The sequence below is a fragment of the Pseudonaja textilis genome, chromosome 1, assembly GCF_049901715.1.
Source record: "Pseudonaja textilis isolate UNSWEBS1 chromosome 1, rPseTex1.2, whole genome shotgun sequence".
Lineage (NCBI taxonomy): Eukaryota > Metazoa > Chordata > Lepidosauria > Squamata > Elapidae > Pseudonaja > Pseudonaja textilis.
This window is the reverse complement of record NC_141990.1, coordinates 285,516,661-285,537,478: the sequence shown is the minus strand read 5'-3', so window position 1 is coordinate 285,537,478 and position 20,818 is coordinate 285,516,661. Positions and strand designations below refer to the sequence as shown.

General features: G+C 34.5%; 1 protein-coding gene across 31 annotated transcripts in view; it reads right to left on the bottom strand.

Moving 5' to 3' along the window:
* The window catches only part of TTLL5 (tubulin tyrosine ligase like 5), a 144,240-nt gene that overhangs the window by 102,748 nt on the left and 20,674 nt on the right, over nt 1-20,818 (bottom strand). For all 31 annotated transcript variants that reach the window (XM_026712010.2, XM_087921977.1, XM_087921978.1 and 28 more), the window contains 4 exons: nt 19,544-19,651; nt 7,706-7,787; nt 2,921-2,982; nt 1,701-1,789 (listed from right to left, as the gene is read on the bottom strand). In XM_026712010.2, coding sequence (XP_026567795.1) covers nt 1,701-1,789; nt 2,921-2,982; nt 7,706-7,787; nt 19,544-19,651 — 341 coding nt within the window. The remainder of the gene's footprint in view (nt 1-1,700; nt 1,790-2,920; nt 2,983-7,705; nt 7,788-19,543; nt 19,652-20,818) is intronic.

Sequence of the window (20,818 nt, the reverse complement as noted above, 5' to 3'; positions counted from 1 at the left end):
ACTGCTGCATTACGACCAGTTTAATACAACCTTTATTTGCTTTTAGGATCTGGTATTAACTTCTTAGGGTTTTCATAGTTTGGGAGCACTATTACCTGAGAAATCTGTTAATTTTTATACCCCAAACTCAATTTTGGAGGCTTTGCTTTGAGTACTCTCCATAGCAAACCTTCATTGTGATGGAGCCATCTCTCTGGAAATATATTCTGCATAAGATAAATACAACCTCACAAATACACTTGACCTTTTTTAAAAGAATCCCTTAAAACCTGTCTCTTCCAAGCCTTGAGCTGTGGTGGGTAGGGGTTCCTTATAAAATGAATTGTTTATTGGATTCTATTTTCTCCTTTCTGGCTATTTCTATTTCAATGTTTCACACTGCTTTATGTATGCACCCAGAGTTGCAGAGTCAGGCAGTCTATAAATCAAATAAGTTAGACGTTTTTTCTGGAGAAGGCTCTAATGTTGGGAAAGGTGGAAAGAAAAGCAATGATCAGCAGTAAGGTGGATTGACTCAGTTAAAGTGGCAATGGATGCACCATTGGAAGACTTGAAGGATGAGGTTAGGGACAGACAGTCATGGAGAAAATCCACTTACGTTGTTGCTAAGAGTTGACACTGACTACATAGTATACAATTAATCAAAAGTAAGTAGGTAAATAAATGAATGCCTAAATAAATATCAAGTGGCTAGCTGAAGGCAAGTCTTGTCAGTGGTAAGCCTCCATATAGTAGACCTGGAATTGACTATTATTTTTCAGCATTTAAATTCTCCCAGACATTTTAATAAATCAAGATTAATGTTGTACTTGTATGCTCTTGCTGGTATTTCTATTGTTTTAATTTCCTTTAATTATCCTTTAACTATCAAGTTTTGTTGTGTATTTTAACTGTTGCGAACTGTATTGATTAATTTTAAACTGCTGAGGGAAAGCGTACTTAGCATACATAATGTATGTAATGTATGTAATAAATAATACTTGTTTCTTTTACAGATTCATATGATAGCTAACAATAAATTCTGGGTTACAAATAGTATTTGAAACATTTGAAACCCTACGAAATTAACAAACGGCAACTTAATTCAGATCACAAATTATGTTCAGACTTTGGGAAACATAAAAGACTTCACACTGCCTTGCAGCGCTAAACAAGCAGACAGTAGATGGCAGCAATTATGGTGCTAGTATCATTTTACATGGTATGAAATACAGCAGAAATCAAGACTCACATGGATAAGGGGAATTTCTTTTCAGGAATTCTGTACCCAATATTTCCCACTGGGACACATTTGATTAAGACGCTCCCCTGCCACCCCTCCCACACACAATTGAATCCAGGCCTCTATTAAACCCAAGGCCATATAACTGACTCATCTATACAATATGTTACTTCACTGCTTACCTTGACTCCTCTTCCCTCCCTCTTAAATGTTATAAATATTAAGAGCACCAAATAAAGAAGTAATAATACCCTCTCAGATACACAAGGGACTTCTAGAGATCATTTTACTTCCAATAGTATAAAAACAATGCATGACTAAAGTGTTAAGAAAAGAGAAATACTATATTAAAGATCAGCTTAAATGTAGAAAGAAAAGCAGTCAGAGGAGAAAAAGTATAGAAAGACCAACAAGCAAATATAATTCATAATGTAATAATATAATCACAGGAGCACTGTTTTAACTCTTCTCTCCTTACTTGAGTTTTTTGGTATGGATTTTTCCTTGTCTCAGAAGAATAATAAGATGTCCGATTTAGCCGCTGACCTGGATCCTGACAAACAAAGCCTTGGAGAGAGGAAGGGAGGAAGACTTGTCATATGAAGGGCATCTAATTCTGGATCAAATGCCCTGACACCATCAATGTACCACCTAGACTAGGGCTATCACAGATGCTTCCCAGGGCACTGCTTAATTATAGATATTGTTGAGTAATAGAAATTGGTCCCCTCTGCAGAAACTATGTCACTATTACATTTATATTATAACAAATAACATTTATTCTCCAAAGGTTAAGCATGGATTTGTAAAAAAAAAAAACTATTATGTTGAGCTGTGAAATACAAAAGAGAGAAACTAGATGTCATTGACATGAGAAACAAATGTGACTGACATGAGAATGCATATCTATGTAGATTTGAGGGACTGATATTTCTGAAGCTTGGGTGCTGCTCCAAAATATATCTTTGTTGAGATTTAGTTCCCATTTTACAGATATTTTAACAGCAATCATGGTAAATTATGTTTTGTAATGTTATTACTGTAATGTTCAAAACTTGGTTAATCCAGAAAAAAAGCAAACCCTGCATGTGCAGGAAATTGCTAGTAGGAAGAAGACAGTAAAATTATCCCCCCTGCCACATATCCAAAACATTATGTAAATGTCAGTCTTAAATATATAGAGAAACACAGGTATCATACCATTTATTCTATGATTTTTCATGCTACAGAACTTAGTGCTGCCATACTTTGCACAAATACCACATGTGCCTGTCACTAATTATTTTATTTTACTTTTCAAAATGATTCCCAATACTACTACAAAGAATTTACCAGATTCCCACAGATTTTAACATAGCCTGTCCAGTACTTTGTCTTAGAGCCTGGAAGGGAAACTATAAAGTGACTACTTTGTTCCTACTATACATTAAGTAAAACTTACGTTGGTAGGGAAAGATCAGTTTAGCCCCAAACAAACTCCAGCTTATTGGAGCTAAAATGAAATCTTAAGTACCTTAACTATGTACTTGCATAACACAATAGTTAAATATATGTAAATAGAGCTAATCTGACACATATGGAACATAATATAAACCAATAATTATGTCAAATCAGCTCTGGACTATGCAATATATTGACTTTTAACACATTGTCACACAATGCAATATAATATTAAACAAGAATTGATGTAACACTCACCTACAAGTGTGAACATATCTGAAAGCATGCTAGCTTTAATTTTCAGATCCAAAGGAGCATCACTAACAGTATGGAACAAGAGAACAAATAAGATCACCTGATTAATCACTTTAATCTGCATCTTTGAGGAAAGTTTAATCGATATGTACAAGGCCTATCATTCCAAGAATGGAAAGTCCCATCCCTGAAACCACCAAAACAGAGATTTGGCCTCTATTTAAGCAGATTTTTCCATTTATTTAAGCAGATAATATGATATAACAATAACAACAACAACAATAATACACACAACTTTATGAAAATCCTTCTCCCTTGACATTCTAGGCAGAGGTTAAAGAAATGTTAGATTCTCCCTTATCTAGTGTTCCTGTACAGTATCTAATATGCCGCAGCCCACCTCCAGGCCTTGAGCCATTCAGAACTGGACCAGAGAAATGGTGGGTGAGCACATGAGTGTGTGCTCTGTTTGCGCAAACAGCAGGTGTGCATGCCCACTGTTCATGCAGAACTACTCCCTCTCCTCCCTCCCTCCCTCCCTCTGCTGGTCGACAAAGCCAAAAAGATTGGGGAATTCTGTTCTACTAGACTGAAAATCAGCATTTCCAAACTGGAAATACCTCTTATAATATCTGTGATAAGAACAACAGTGCTCTCTGAACAATTTTCTGTGAGTTCCTCCAAGATCCAGGGTATATTTTTCAATACTTTGGATCTTTCCAGTTTCTTTTTTTTTCTTTAAATTTTAAAAACAATTTTATTTACAAAATTAAAAACATACAAATTCAAAAATACAGAAACAATAATATGTGAATAACACATAATTCTTTAAATTTGTTATCAAATTTGATAAGTCCTAATAAATATTGACTAGTATTAATCACATCTTCATTATCACATCCTAAGCACTAAATAATTCACAATATACTCTATTTATTTTCACATTGGTTTATAACTACTCTTCAATTACGAATACATTCATACTATTTAACTAGTAAACAAAGAAATATAATAAATGACTAATAATAATAATAATAGTAACAGAGAAAAGAAGGTTTAAAACCTTTAATTGTTTTTATACATTTGGTATGAACAGCTGAATATAAACTGTATCTTGGGTTCATTTACGTGTTTCCCCTTTTATTATCTACCCACTTATACCATTTATCCCATATCCGGTAGTAATCTGTATCCACCTTCCCACTGATTTTAAGCGTCAGCCTCTCCAATTGGGCACACTCATAAGTTTTCTAAATAGCAACATGTATCAGTGGTACATTTGGGTTCTTCCAATATTATGCTAGTGAAATACATGCTGCAGTTAATAAATGGATGGTCAGATATTTTACTTTAGAGGGGTAATCCCCTTTGATCATTCCCAACAAAAACAATTCCTGTTTCCACTCCAGCCCACACTATGATTTCTTCTATCCACAATTTTATTTTTAACCAATATTTCTTTATCTCAGGACAAGTCCACCATAAATGAAAATAGTTTCATTCACTTGTTCTTGAATATTGAGACAACCAAAAATAGATTCATCACTAAAAAAAACATATAGGTGAAAAGTGAATTTTTAACACTCACTACACCCAGGACCAAATAAAGTCATAGATCCAATTGAGATTTATACCTTATAAACCTCCATTCACAAAGAAATTAAACATTAATGACCTCAGATAAAAGATTTTATTGAATGCTGCCTTTTCCCTCCTAGAAAAAAACAAACTTCACTTTTCTAAGTTAACAAAATAGAAAAAGAAATAACATTTACGACAGGATACTATTTGTTGTTGTGAATCTACTCCCTTTCCTCCTTTAAAAAAATCATTTTTTTTTTGCTTCCTCATTTGAATGAAACAACACTCAGTGTTGTTTTCCAACCAGAGATGGTAGGAAAATAATCTTATCCAAGCCTGCCTCCCCACTCACCCACAATCAACAGATGGATTATTGAGAAAGGGCCAAAGTAATACGAACACTGTAGTTATCCTTAAACACTGACCTCTACCTACCCAACTATTTCAGTTCAATCCTGCCTCTTACTATTTTAGCCAAAAGGAGGTATGGCAGGTAATAGAAGTGTACGCAACACTTTGAATTTGAAGCAGCTGTTTCACATCAAAACATATTCTCCCAGACATGCTAGTAGTATTCAGAGAAAAAAACCCAGCCCTGTTTCAACCTAAGAATGTTTCTTTCTTTTTTTAAATAAAGTTTTATTTGGGTTTTCACACATACAAAATACAAATAAAGCTTCTTTTTTGAAAATAGCATGGTCCCGGGTTGAACTTCTTTATACAGACACAAAACTCAATTTCATGCTCCTTTTTGTATTCTATTCCATATCTTATACTATTTTACATTTTCTATATAGTTTTTCCCCTCTTTTGATTTTCTCGATTTTAATTTGATTATCTCATCTCAATTCAAATCATTATATTTATACTTTTGTCTGTTCTGTTTCAATTTCATATTATCTTTTCTCATTAAACAAGTTTTCTCCTGTAGTTACTAAGTGGAGTATGACACCTTTATATCTTTTAATTACATCCATTCAACTCTTAAACTTCAATATATACCTTAAGGTTATGACCTTCAATATAATACATAATACGTAACTTCCAATCGAATTCTGCTTGGTACATTCTTATAATACACACTATATTCTTAAAAAAAAAAAGATTGTAAATATATGTAATTATAAACCCTCATTCCGTTCCAGTTCAGTTCTACCATTAATAATCATTAAAATCTTAACATCTTTAACACCTCTTTTCAATTAAATATCATACTTTCTTAAAAACACATATAATCTCCATAATTAATTTTTCCCTTATTTCTCTTCACATAAGTTTTATAAATCATTAAATATACTTTTTATTCCATTTATTTATTGACAAGCATTCCACTGAATTATGATAGTTATTTTTATCAGACATTTTAATCGTACATTGTTTCATATTTTCTAAAATTATTTCTGTTTCTAATATAACCATACTATCTTATGTACCTTTGCAGAATCCCTTTTTCCATTAAATTTTCACCCATTATCTCTAAATAGGCCCTGTTTCTCTGTATTTTGTTTCTGTCTTTTATGACTTCTTTTCCTTTCTTTCTTCCCTCTCATCTTCTCCCTCCCCTTTTTACCCCCTTGTCTCTCTACTTCTAATTCTCTCTTCTGCATTTCCCTCTTTTGTTGCTTTCTGATTTTATACTTACTTTTCACTCTATTTTTTTGGGGGGGGGGAGTTGTTTTTCCCAATCTTAACTTTTCCATTCTCTTTCCCCCCTTTCCTTTTTTCCCCCATCTAAGATTACTTGTTCATTAAAGATGGCTTCTTCTTTGTCGCAATCTTCTTGTTCTGCAGGCATTTCTTGTTGTTTCTCATAATTCCAAATCTCTATTTCTAAAAACTGAAATACGAAGCCAAAAGAACCTCTCCCTTCTTGTGCTTCTTCTTTGTACTTTTTAAGTTCCATTTTCAGTTCTTCTAAAAGTGGAGCCATTTTAAACAGTTTTAAACAACCACCCGATTGATTTCAGTCATTCAAAACAATAACCAAGAATCCAGAAATCATCAAGTAATCCAGATAGTCCCGAGTTATATCTTCTTATTTCTTTTTTGACTTTCTCTTCCTGCGGTTTTTGTTGCAATATTTCAGTTAGAATGTATCTTTTGGAAGTCATGTTGAGATTTTGCTATAAGTTCTTTTTTAATTCCAGGCAGTCTCCTCCCTTCCAGATCCTGCCCTTTTATTCTTCCTCTCTCCTTTCCTGTTTTCAAAAGCTTTTAATTATCCAGAAATCTTTATTATCCTTTTGACTTTTTATTTTCAGCATTAAATGCCTATTGATGTCAAAGTGGATTTTTTTCCAATTTCTTACTTAAGTCTCTTAGCTGTCAGTATAGGAAAAGGAGAAAAAAAAACAAAATCTTTTCCCTTTTCTCTCTCCTTCGCAGCTTAAAAATCTTTTTAGGGAACAACGTTATTGTTCTTTAATAGTTTCAATTCCAGGGCACCTTATTTGTTGCTTTTGCTGTTTGACCCGGTCAACCAAAACTTTCTCCTCTTATCTTCCTCCTGCACATTCTTTTCTGGTCGAGTTCTTCTTTGTGGTGGCCATTTCTGACCACTGCTGCAATCACCTTTGGGAAAGGGAGTAATGGACAGCTGGGGAAGAGATGCGGCTCTCCTCAACCCTGCAGGCAGTCTCCCCCCTCTTCACCACTTCTATGGGGTGGCTTAGCCCTGAAGCCAGCTGGCTCGGGGTGCTCCAGAGGCGAGCACAGATCGAAGCCTCGCAGAGACGAGGTTTCGGTCTGTTGCTGAAGAAGCTCAAACCGGAAGCCCCAACCCAAGAATGTTTCTGATAAGGTCAGAACAACCATTTCAACCTCAATCCTGGACATTTTAAATTCAGAAAATTTTGTACATCTCTAAAAGGTATGATAGTATCTCCTTATAACCTGTAGTTCAGAGACCAAAAACAAAATTTAAAGACATTCCTCCTTGCAAACATAAACTCCCTTCTATGTCTGATGCATAAAGCAAGGGAGTGGGTATTACAGGCTAAATTACATCCATAAATTATATCCCTCAACTTGAGAAATTAAAAAAAATCAACAGTATAGTCAGTTTGCAAATTGGTACTGCTCTTCATTCAAATAGAGATCCGCTTAAAAAACATCAAGAATATTTACTGCCCACAAAGGAAGCAATTTCAGAAGAAAATTACTTAGGGAATAATCATTTCATCCTATCTTCTGCAGCAGTTCCCTTACCAGGCCAGGGAAGGGGACAGATTCACCTCTAGCAGCCAAGGCTTCAGAGTAGAATCAATGAGAACATCAAAACCATAAAGCTCTGAAACAAAGCATAAAATGTATCAAATGATAGCATAACAGCATTTCTAAACAAGGCTAAAACATGGATTTATATGAGCATTTTACCCTATGAACAATATGACAAGGTTTGCTGACTTTCAAGAGTTGCAACTGTTATTACTTCAACTCTAATTGAATTTCTAATTTGTCTCATGGTTTGAAGTCAACACCCTGATAAGTATTTTTTTTAATTGATTCTTACCTCTTTGTGGATCCCCTCTTTGTGGATCATTAATAATGTTTTTAAAACTTTACTTATGTTGATACAGGCACTGGTTTACATTTAGGCGATGTTTCTGCACATAAGTGTATATATACATTTGCTCTAAAAAGTCTTGTTACTTTACTCAAATAGAGTTTTTGTGTTTTAAAAGTGCTTTTGTTGTACATGAACGTGCAGTACATTTGTCCTGTTTCCATGACAGATATAAGACCCAATTTTCTCACTATACATATTAAACAAATTATACTAGAAACTTCACTAAATACAATTAAGGAACCTCCTAGTACTGTATATCAAAATATTTTCTAGAGGAAAAATAATAAAATGGAAGTTTATTCTTTTCCAAAGAAAATAAATATTTGAAAGTGTCTATTTTTTCAACAGGAATACTCAGGTCACTCAAGCTTTATTCAAACGAAAACAGCCATTAGATTTTACTTCTTAGACAATATCTTGGCAGCTGTTGCCATGGATTAACAGACATCATTCCAACTAAGCGGGAAAAATGAAGTAATCAGACCACACAAACAAAATTTATGTCTGTATTACCAAGCCACCACATGTCAGAAATGACTACTTTGCAGTGCACACCCTTTCAAAATGTAAGTTAAATCTAAACTCTATGTATATTATCAAGTGAAACGGGAGAATTCTCAGAAAAGATTAAGTAGCAAGAATAAATACAAAAATAAATAAGAAAACAAATTGTCCATAAGCAAGGAAAAAGGAAATACAAAAATTAAGCCTGTGATGTGAAAGGTTTAGCCAGTTCATCACACAGTTGTTTCAATCTTTAACTTATTTGTTTTTTTTAATAATAGTTTAAAAAAAAACTAAGATACAACTGGTCACACATACTTCTGGAAAGGGTACAAGGAAATGGATCAAAAGAGATGTCTCTAATATATGTGTTAAGAGTGAAAATGAAGCAGAAAAGTTCTAGGAGGCAATTCACTATCATTCCTAGCCTTACAATCTCTCTCCCTTCACCCCCAATCCCAATCTGTAGTCATTTCGCTACCAGTGTAGTACAGCCACGGCAAAGGTTTCGCATTCTCATTACAAACTGGACATAGGGGCTCTCCTCTATTGCTTATCAGTAATAGATTTCATAATGTCAACCTTTCCACTATCCCTCCTTTGTAATAGGATCAGAGAAACGAATTGTTTTAAGAAGGTCAGTTATCTGGGATGGATCTATGACCATTCACTGTGGCTAACTCTCTGCGGGACAACTCGACACGGCCAACTCGCAACGGGACAACTCAATACAGGACAAGAGTTACACTAATATCAAAGAAATGGTGGAATAGAATCATTAAAGAAGGGATGCAAAAACAGGGACAAAATGAAATGTGAATGACAAAAATAAAAAAAACATTTATTTTAAATAATTAAATTGAATTGTTAAACTGCTCTGCAGCGAGTTGTCCCACAGTGAGTGGCAAGTTATCCCATGAGGAGTTGGCCGTGATGAGCTGTCCACCGTGAATTGGCCCTGGTGATCTGACCATGGTGAATTGACCGCAACACATTGGCCACAGCGTATTGTCCCATTCCAATCTGGGATATATCTCTCAGCAAGCTGTGCCAGGTTGGGCAGCTCATAGTACAAATTGTGCAGAGAAAATTGTATAAAATGAAGAATTGGATTTACTTAGATGTTCTCCTAGGTTTCCAAATATCTATTTCATCTTTATAGACTTTTTTTCAGTTTAATGTAAGTTAAGAAGTTAGTAAAAGGCAGCTCCTCCTCCTAGATTTTTATATTCAGAAATAATTAATGAAAGTTTCTTTCCCAATAGTAAGACAGTTAGATATTTTGGTTGGCTCTAGTAATCTCATATATAGAAAAGCAGAGTAAAAGAAATAAATATCAAGTTTTCATTATATTTGTACACCAATATTGAAGTCTGAATTTGAGAGTATTCAGAGAAGGAAAGCATAATCTCATAATCCTTTCATTATTTTAAATAGACTTAATCTAAGTGCTAACACGAAATATTAAGTAGAAAGACTAAAAACAATATGGTACAATTTGATCCTTCAGTCACATTATTTATAAATGGAGAATCAGAATGGAGAAAAAGTATATAGAAGAAATGGGTTTCAATTAAACTTCCCCAAGTCCTCAATGGCACATTTCCTTATCTCTCAAAAACATTTTAACATTCTATTCCTGATCTTCTAGAAGAAAAGGGCCATACTATAAACTGGGAATTCACAATTTTTGCTGATACATCTGGAATTTTGAAAGTACATTACTTTTATCATCATAAAATCACAGATCTGATACAAATCACTGAGGAAAATAATCCAATTATCAGAAGCTAAATTGGTAGAATATCATTTCCAACATCATTTCTAATCTCACAGGATACTCTCCTCTAATTCATCTTCTTCTTGTTGTTTTTTTATGAGAAGATAGATACATTTGAAAGAGGAGCTTTCGATCCCTGCCATTTTAAATTCTAAAAATATTTCTGAGACCTAAATCAGGCACAGAGGCATTTTGAAGTACCAATTATGTTTGACGATGATGCTTTCCTACATTCTAATTTCTGAATTTTTAACTGAAAATTTAAAAAGTGAAAATGAATAAAATTAATTTAAATATACAAGGTGTCTGACAGGCACCAAGAAAAGTATGGATGTGAATACTGGCACCCACAAGAAAACTGAGGTCCCTAGTACCCTGTTAAGGACCCAGGAGGGAAAAGTTTTAAAGTGCTTTGACAGATTCCTTCTTAAAGGTTTCCCATTAAAAGATACTCAAAATACAGTCTTCATCACTGAGGTTGAATCTCTTAACACATTCTCATCTCCCCAGGTAGGCCTCTTTTTTTTGCCCTTTCACTAATATTTCTCTTTAGTCCAGCTGTAAGACAAATAGAAAGGAAGATGCTGTACAGCTTTCTGCCAAAGCCCTGAATTATGGAATATAGCAAAACATACTATTCCTAAACCACAGGCAGATAGCTGTGTAACCATTCAGTTCTTGTGCATGGAGAAACAAGTGAATCCAAATCTCTAGAGTTTTGGGGGGAAAGAAAAACAGAGAGAAAACAAGCCAAGGCAACCAATGCACACATATAGAATTCCAAATAAAGTTAATATAATGGTCTTAGCTAAACAAATTACTTATTATCTCCTTGAATAAGATCTTGGATTTCAGCAAACGTTCAGGGATTATGGCAAGGAGTACAACTGACATTAGATTGTCTAGTTTTCTACTTGGATGTTGATAGGCAGGTGCTCCTTTTTCAGTCCTCCTCACCTCACTCTCCTTTTCCTTGGAATAATGTTTAGCATGGAATGTGTAGGATAATTGAAGGCCAGGCTTTTTGGAAAAAGCCAAAATTAGGCTTCTGCAGAAGAATACTTCTTATCTCTGATTTCCTGAGTTTAGTCAAATAAATGCTAATTTTCATATATTCTCTCAGCATGAGTTCAAATACCAAAACTTTGTAGAATCTATTGCAACATACTAGAAATGACATGATTTGTCATGAGGTATACTATTTAAAAGTCAAACTGAATCTCGAATTTCTCTGCAAATGAGAGCTAAAAATGATTAATTGCTTCAATAACCTTCCTAGTGGTTTTGAGAATGTTTTAAGGGGAAACAATACATTGGATTATTTCATTTACTCTTATAGCTGGAGAGGGGTCTAGGACAACTCACTATGGCCAATGTGCCACAGGACATTTAGCACGGCCAATTTACCACAGGACAACTCATGGCAGGACAATTCAATGCTGTATTAATTGTTTCATTCAGTTATTTTTATTATTGGTGACCATGTTTTCATCAAGATTATTTTAACTCTTTTATTTCTGGATTGCTTATTATTATTATTGTTGTTGTTGTTGCTGCTGTTGTTGTTGTTATTGTTATTATTGGCATGGTTCCATTGAAATTAATTTAACTTTTGTATTTTGTTGAATTGTCCTTCAGTGAGTTGTCTCACAGCGAGTTGGCCATGGTAAGTTGGCCATGCAATGAGTGATCCCATTCTGCTGAACAGGGGGAGAGAGAGAGAGAGAGGGAGTGAGGGAGCTTCAATGGTGTGATCATGGTACAAATTTGTAAGCCAATCAGTGAAACACAGGCAGAATTAATTACTATTCCAAAATCATTTGTTAAAAAGCTAACAAGCCACAAGACCATTCATTCCACAGAATGAACAACGTATTATGGTAGTAGCACAGTTCTCAAGTTAACCTGTCATGTGCTCTTTCAATTTGGTTAACAAATAATGACAATGAGATTAAAAAACTAATCAGAGTCAGTACTACAAAATGCTTCATATTTATGGCCTTACTTACCCTAGAAAATTATCTAGCCTACTCAAACACCTCATCACTTTTATTAAAGCTTGGCCTTGCAATATAGCACTCTAATATAATTAATCCCATTCCAGATGTTTCCTTCAATGAATGCAGAGAAGTGTAAGTGTAGTCATAAAAAATAACTTGAAAAATGTATTCTGATCCTTCTCACCTTCCCTGTTATCCCCTGGGAAGGGTTTTGTACCGCTTCAAAGCTTTGGTATGTGTTATAACAGGGAGGGGGATTTCTATGCCCACCCAGAAGCAGACTCCCAAAGTCAAAACAATGAAACCTTTAATAGCTTGAACCGGAATATATCAGTCTCCTTCTTTCTGCCCCTCCTTTGAATCACCTATGTAATGGTCTGCATGGAGTGCTGAAAGCTCCCACTTTCCCTCATTTAACTCATGGATGACTCTGTAACTCCCTGAATTTGTATTAATGGTGATAAGCTAGCTACATTTTTCCAGTATTTTATATATGTACTATATATAAAATCATGTTTTCATATGCCAGACAGTATTTATTACAAATACTAAATGGATTTATCCTATGTGAAGCTGGTTTATCTTGACTTCCTCTGCTTGTCACAGAAAAGAAAGTAACCAGTTTTGTCTATTTTTCTCAAAAGTGGGCCCCTTTCCATTCAGTGCAGATGCTATTCAGGCTTTACATCAGAACACCAAGCAATGGCATTTTCCAGACTATCTGCCAGATTACTGCTTGATCAGGAAGCATACATAATGCCTACAGTCTCTAGAGATTTTAGCACTGGACCACCTAAGTCTACAATGTAATTCTAACTCCCAATCTCAAACTGGAAAATGGGGGAAACTGTCCAGTGAAAACTGAAAAATGCAGTATTAAAATAAATTGGCATAAATACCAATAGTGATTATCATAATGTAGATTATGCGTTGCTTTTTCTTTCTCTCAAAATGTGAGAATTTGCTATGGACTTCCATAGTAAAGGAGTAACAATTAGTTTGGATTCCAAGTCATTGAGAAGTAAGACTAAATAAATGCTACACTGCTCATAAACATCATAACATTTTACTCCTATATATAGAAACTACTAGTCGAATACAACTGGTCTTAGTGTTCAGTTTCTGCTGACAGGACTTTGATCAAGGTAGTGGATTCCTCCCACAGTCTAAAAACATGTTTATGCAAGTTATAAGTAAAAGTAGCACAAACAAAGTGCATTTTTATCAGCTCAGGAAGGATTGCATGATTATCAGTAGACCAAAGAGAAAGAAGCAGCTGAGTGTGTGCAAACAATAAAAGACAGTAACAGAGAAGAACTAAAGAATACTTTAGAATACCTGTGACTGAATAAATATTTTGCATGTATATCATAAAGTTTTAAACAAAATCTTAAAGATCCTTTGGAAAACAAATCTGGAAACATTTATAGTTCTCCTTGTCATGCAAAAAATTAAAAATATTTTTTAAAACCTTTGAAAAGCTAAATACCAAAAGGCAACCAGAAATCCCACTATCATGGTTCTGTATATTCCAGTTTCATACCATAGAAGTGTGGAATTTGACGTGGGGTATAGTCATCAACAACAAGAGGATTTCGGCACGTATTTTTAAAACCAACAAGTTCATAGAGTTCTATGAAAAGAGAATTAAAAGCACACGGGCAATCCCTGAGGTAATCCTCAGAAGCCAACAGAGACATTCTAAAAGATCACCAGAGGTCAGAAGATAAAGAATCAGTTCATGCTTATAAATTTCCACTCCTCCTAATGACAAGCACAAACAAAATGAAGCAATGTAAAAAACTGCTGCATCATATATTGGTGAATAGCATGTTCAAGAGCCACTTTGGCTCTTTTATTTAGTTATTTGGCTGGAAAATGTGTTTTTTTATTTTTTCTAAATATACGTGTATTCATATTGTATTTTAACATGTATATTTTGCACGTATATTTTATTGGCCACCCAGAGTCTCATTGGTAAGTGGGTGACCATATAGATAGCTCTAACTTAAAAAATGAAAAAGTGTGAGATTGCAGACTTTAATTTTTAGATTATATGGTTTTAAGTAGATGTTATGGTATGTCATTCTTTTCTAATCTGGTCTCTAATTGTGCAAGACTTCTCCTCTCATGATCATAGCCACAATCATTCAAACTGAAAAAGATTATCATATGTATAGCATTTCTTTGGAAAATATACATCAACTCTATAAAGCTCGTGCAAATTATATAAAAAATTCATATACTAGTAGCAGTTATAGAAGCTAATGTTTAGCAAGCTATTCAGCTGTTCACATATACAGAGATATGCCACTGAACCAAAACATTTGAAACATTCTAGATAATCAGTTATGTCAGTGCAAGCAAGCCAGTTAGGCTAATGGTCTCCATGTTCTATATAGTATAAATAAGCTGGTTTATCAACCAGACTAATCATTGGCTTCCCAATGTGCTAGGACTCTGGTGGTCTTCTAAATGCTGCTAATAATACAGTGGTTAGAATGCAGTATTGCAGACTAACTCTGCATTACCACTGCCAGGAGTTCATTCCTGGTTCACTCAGCTTTCCACCTTCCAAGGTTGGTAAAATGAGGATCCAGATTGTTGGGGGCAATATGCTGACTCCGTAAACTCCTTAGAGTAGGCTCTAAAGCACTATGAAGTGGTATATAAGTGTTATTGCTATTCTGGTTCTGAGAATTCATGTGACCTCACAAAGGTTTCTCATTCCTGTTTTCTCAAACCATGAGATTTATTCCACTGTTCTCTTTAAGATTCTGAACAAGCTTCTGTTGCTTAATTTATCTCCCTTTCAATCCTGAGCTCCTAGCTAATTTTTCTCATACACAATTTTTTTGCATTGGAAAACAAAAGCTCACGTTCTAATTAAAAATCGCATCATCTATTGCAAGAGACATGCAGCTTTCTACTCTAGAGATGTAATTAACAAATTGATAATAGGATCCAACAGCCAAACAAATACCTTTAATAGCCCTGACCCAGTCTCTAGTCCTTCTCATACTAAACCCTATTTCCTCACAGATATGTTTCTACCCAGTCTACTATCCCTAGTAGGTATATTTAATATAACTGATATTACAGCATTATTAATGTAGTGCTATCAAGGTCCTCAATTATAAAATATCTTGAGATGCCAATTATTCTACTAGGCCTGGCCAGCTTTAATATTAATTTTTGATAAGACCAAAGTCATAAAAAGTTTTTAGTCTGCATTTTCTAATTTTGCCACTTCCATCCTGTACTTGTATATAGAGCTGAAGGAAATAGTAGGTGACTGCCAAAGGAAAATCTTTAGGGCAGGTACTAGAAAGCAAGTGAAGGCACTCACTGGTACTAACCATTGTTTCTTGGAGTCATTCCCATCTTGCTTGCCAGAGAGGTCTTAATTCTTTGTCAACATGTATCTCTTATATCAAAGTTCTGCTGAATGTAAGCTCTATCGCCACTATGTGGTACAATCAAGAAAAATACAAGCTTAAAAAACCCCAACCCTCACCAATATGAGCATACACACAGGCACACACATATTAATAGAAATAAAGACTACATCATATAAATGCTCTGAACATATCCCTAGTCAACCAATTTCATTTGTCAACCAATTATTTGTCTGGGGGGAAACCCCATATCAACCCCCTTTTTATGGTCGATCAAAAATCTGAGGATTATCAAGAAATATTTTATATGCCCATTTAATGGAATTGTAAGAGCCTACCTCCTCCTATATAGTTATGTGTGTATTTGAAAAAAAGGACCCTGCCCTCACCAAATGAGGCTTATTTAAATTGTTATTCTGAGAACAAAACCTCATAAACTGTGCAAGTTACCATCCAATAATCTTTTGTTAAGTACAGCTAAGATTCTGACTAAAATTTTGGCATTATTGCAAAAGGTATTACCATCAATCATCCTGCACAAACTGGTTTTATGAAAGGGCATCAGGCCATTGAAAACATTAGATTATTTGTACTGTAGGTATCTTAACAGGCAGTGGAGGAAGTAAACATTTAAAACTATTACACTGATGTTCAGTTATATTCCTAAAGTTTGGAACATGTCTATTTATCAAGAGTACCCTGGACAGGGACAGTGAAAGGGCCAGAAGTAGCCCCATGTCTGGATTAGACAATATACTTCTATGTTCTCAAGGTTCACTTTCTTGTTTAGAAAATGGAGTTGTATTAATTTATACAAAGACACAACTATTACATTCTACTTAGAAAATAAGAAAAAAATCCATGTTTTTTTCTTTCTCCTTTTGCAATGGTTTGTTAGTTCTATTTAGATTTTATATAGTTTTGTTTGACTTGTCTTTAAAGTTTTTTTTAATAATCACTAGTAGTTTTAAGAATATTGACAACTATTATTTAAAAATAATAATTACAATTCTAAAATCCTTTTAAAAACCTCAGACCTTTCCTCTCATGAGCTGTAACTAAAGTTCATTTAGTCCTTTTTCCATTACAAGGACTAGTATTTCAGAACATTTATGAATTACAAATTTAGGGAATATTTCCATTCATAGCTTCTCAACTACATAAGTGGTTAAATACAGCCAGACAGTAACAAGGTCCAGATGCTTCATGAAGTTTAACAGAGAGGACTACACGTATTTTATTCCATACCATGAACTTTTATATTCCTGTTAAGATTCAGGCAAACTCCTTAGTCTTAGGGACTAATACTCCAAAGGTTCTTTTGCATGTGGTGTTAGAAACAATATATCCTGGGTCAAAATGTAAAATGTTTCATACACTATGAAGTATATTAAAGAAATGTTTCCAAACCAGCTAAACAACCAAACATATGGAAAGATTACATAAATGAGGCCAGGATTTACATTTTTAAACCTGATTAAATTGTTTGCTCCTGTGAGCATGAAAATTAAGAAGGGACACAATGTCACAATCTGTCTCACATCTTTATTACACAAAAATTGTATTCTATTTTGAATATTGTGAATAGTTCAGTTTCCTTTTTTTAAAACAAATTTTATACAGAAGAAAATATTGATAGATGGAACTTAAACTATCGGAATGGGTAACCTTATGAAGAAGCATCTAAACATTGACACGTTATCTTTCAAAACACTTCCGTTCCAAATTATTCACTGCAACAAAAACTCTAACTTCAGAATACAAACAAATGCTCCTTTATGAAATGCATAATATACAAGATACAATGCTACAGAAGCTGCAATAGTTACTAGTTGATTCAATTTTCCAAATGATTAAATAATTCGTGGACAGTAGCCAAAGCTGAAAACAGCTTTTTCTATCAAAAACAGTGTGCTTGATTATAAACAAAAGAAGAGTTAGCCTGCTTTCCATCTTCTAGGAATGTATGGTTATTTAGTACAGTAAGAGAGACAGAACACTAAATTTATCCTTAATAAAATCCAGCCAGATATTCTGGTTTTATGCTTTACATTTGTACAGTATAGCTGAACTTGACCAAGTGCCTGTTTGCAGGCATATCGTACTATCAGGTCTTGTCCCAATCTCTTACTACATTTCTGAAATAAATTATATGGACAAAGGCAGCCTCCTTTCCACCATTCAGTTTCAACTTCAGGGGCATCTAAAGATTCCATAGTTTCCAAGAAGCCATCTTGCTTCCAGTACCAGCTCTGGACAGGTTATATAAAGGCTTCTTTTAGCTCAAAATGCCCACTAGCAGAGAAACATCTCCCAATCTACTCACCCCACCACACACACCTAACAAATATATCAAAAGAAGGCAAGTCCTACTGGATGAGTATTCCCAAATGCAGTATCCTAGCAGGTACAGCTAGTCCTCAATTTACAACAATTCATTTAGTAACCATTCAAAGTTACACTGGCACCGAAAAAAGTGACTTATGACCATTTTCAAAGTTATGGCCTTTGAAGCATCCCCATGATCATGTGATAAAAATTCAGGTGCTGGGCAATTGGTTCATACTTGTTAGGCATATAAGTCACCTAAAAGGTATTTGGGTTAGAAATATATAAACCAGGATAGACATTTTAGTACTATGTCTTTAAGAGATTGCAAAAACTGTAATTGGGTGTGGTTTTTCAAACAGCCATAAGATGGAGCCAGAAACGTGGATTGTCTTAGCCTTAGTCTCAGAAGAGAGTGAATCTCTGTTTCCTTCTGTTGAAAGTATTGCCGTTACTCCATTTCTTCTAATTGACTGATATTACTGGATTTGATGTAGGTTTGTTACTGAACTGTTTTTGACACTGGACTTTGTTATTGAATTATCCCTGGATTGAAAAAACTGACTGATTCACCTGTGAATGATTTTGGACTGCTTATCTTGAACTTTGCTTAAACTTTCTGGAAGTAAAAACCTACGTTTACTGTACAGTGTATCTGTGTACTATGTGTGTATTATTCAAACACTACTCTCTATATGTCTCCCTGTATGCGCTCATTCTCCTAAAGGGGAATTACCTCAACAATACTTATGACTTTTCTGTATCCCGAGGGCATGTGATCCCCTTTTGCAACCTTCTGACAAACAAAGTCAATGGGGAAGCCAGATTCACTTACTAACTTATCACCTGCAGTGATTCACTTAACAACTGTAGCAAGAAAGGTCATAGGGCAAAACTCATTTAACAAATGTTTCACTTAACAACCAAAATTTTGAGCTCAGTTGTGGTCATATGTCGAGGACTACCTATGTACAATTCTCACAGGTTCAGAATCAGAGAGGAAAGGCAATGATTTGTTCTGGCTCTATGAGGAAACAAATTTGAAGCATCTTCTCAGTATTGGAGCTGGAATGGTAAGAAGGGTGATGTGCATTCCCTGAAGTTCTTGGGATAGGAAAAAAGCATCAGGATCATCATTTTCACCACAGACTATATGAATGATAATTATCATAACAATAATGATCAAAGCTGTCCAATGTTGATACACTATTGTAAAGAGACAATCCAAAAAAACCCCATTATCAATTCCATTTAGCAGACCTAGGGAAGGGTTGTTGACTCTGAAGTGTATCTCTGCTCTGCAAGTTCCAGAATGGTGGCAATGCAGAGATGAGTTTTCACTGAGGTGGTGCCAATTCTGTGGAATGATATCCCCTCGGTGATACAAATTGATTGTATTATATTGTGTACCAATACATTCCCTGAACGTGACAAACAACAGAAAATGTAAAAATAAAGATGATTTACCAAAGCAAACACCACGGTGTGGGATGAAGGCTTTACAGGCTGCTGCAATAGCCAATTCAGCTGAAATTACTGTCTTAATTATCAGTTCCTCCACGCTGGCCATCAAAGCTAAGATAAAAATGGGACAGAAAACACAAGCAATAATGTTAATATTTTAATAGGGAAAACAAAATGTAGCTTCCGATGCAAAATGATGTCCCCTGATCTTTATAACCACACAACATTTAATCCTTTTATTAGATGAGTTTGGCATATATAGCATGTGTTTTGGTGACATTTGTCTGACTTTTCCATCTTGTTTACAGCTTTTATTGTACTTATTTACCTTATTCCATTTGTAGTTCAGTTTTTGTACTGTAAGCTGACTAAAATTGGTTTGAATCAGGTGGTATCAAAATCAAAACAACTAAACAAATTTGGAACTCTTTTTATTGATTTGAAATATTTTGTACATCTTAAATAATTTTTATTTAAAAGATTCTGAAATGATTTATAGAAACAAAATGTTGGTTTTATCAAATGTTTAAAGAAGGCATGATAACATGTTCACCTTCTAGTTTATTCCAAAAGTCTCTTCATGAAAAATGTTCCACAAAGTCCTAACTTTTTCTAACTGTCAAATAGATTTTGCTTTATTTTTTGCTACACCATGTCCATCAATTAGAGATCCTGCATACTGTAAGCTGTTAAAGTAAAGTGTGATCCAGAAGACTGCCAGGAGAAAATTTTCTATGACAGTCTTTGTAGCACACTATAGAGGAAGGAAAAATTGAGTGCTTCGGTCTATTTGGGATTTTGTGCTCTATCAGTTGGAGAAAATTGTCAAAGGGGGAAATATAGGAGACTTCCACTTTTCAGTAAGAATCAGAATATCTTTGAAAACATGCTTATAAAAATTGATGTCATAATCAGAAGCAAACTTATAGTTCCCATATGAAAAGTATTTCTTGCTATTCCTGAATTATCTACATTCAGAAACTCTAATGGATATACTGAAGATCCTCCAAGGGTTATCTTTGGTTTAAGATCAAATACCCATCCTTCAGTCTTATGATATTCTTGCCCATATAGATATCAAAGAAACTGAATCTTCAATGTTCTCTTTCATACATTTCCATTTCATATGAGTTCACAAGCATGTTTAAAAAGTTTCATCTTAATAAACTGGTCTCAAGTAGACATAGAGTTAATTCCATACTTAGATGTGCCAATGAAAGTCATATTGATAAAGAATTTTTTTTAAAAAGATAATGAACAAGGACATATTTTACCAGA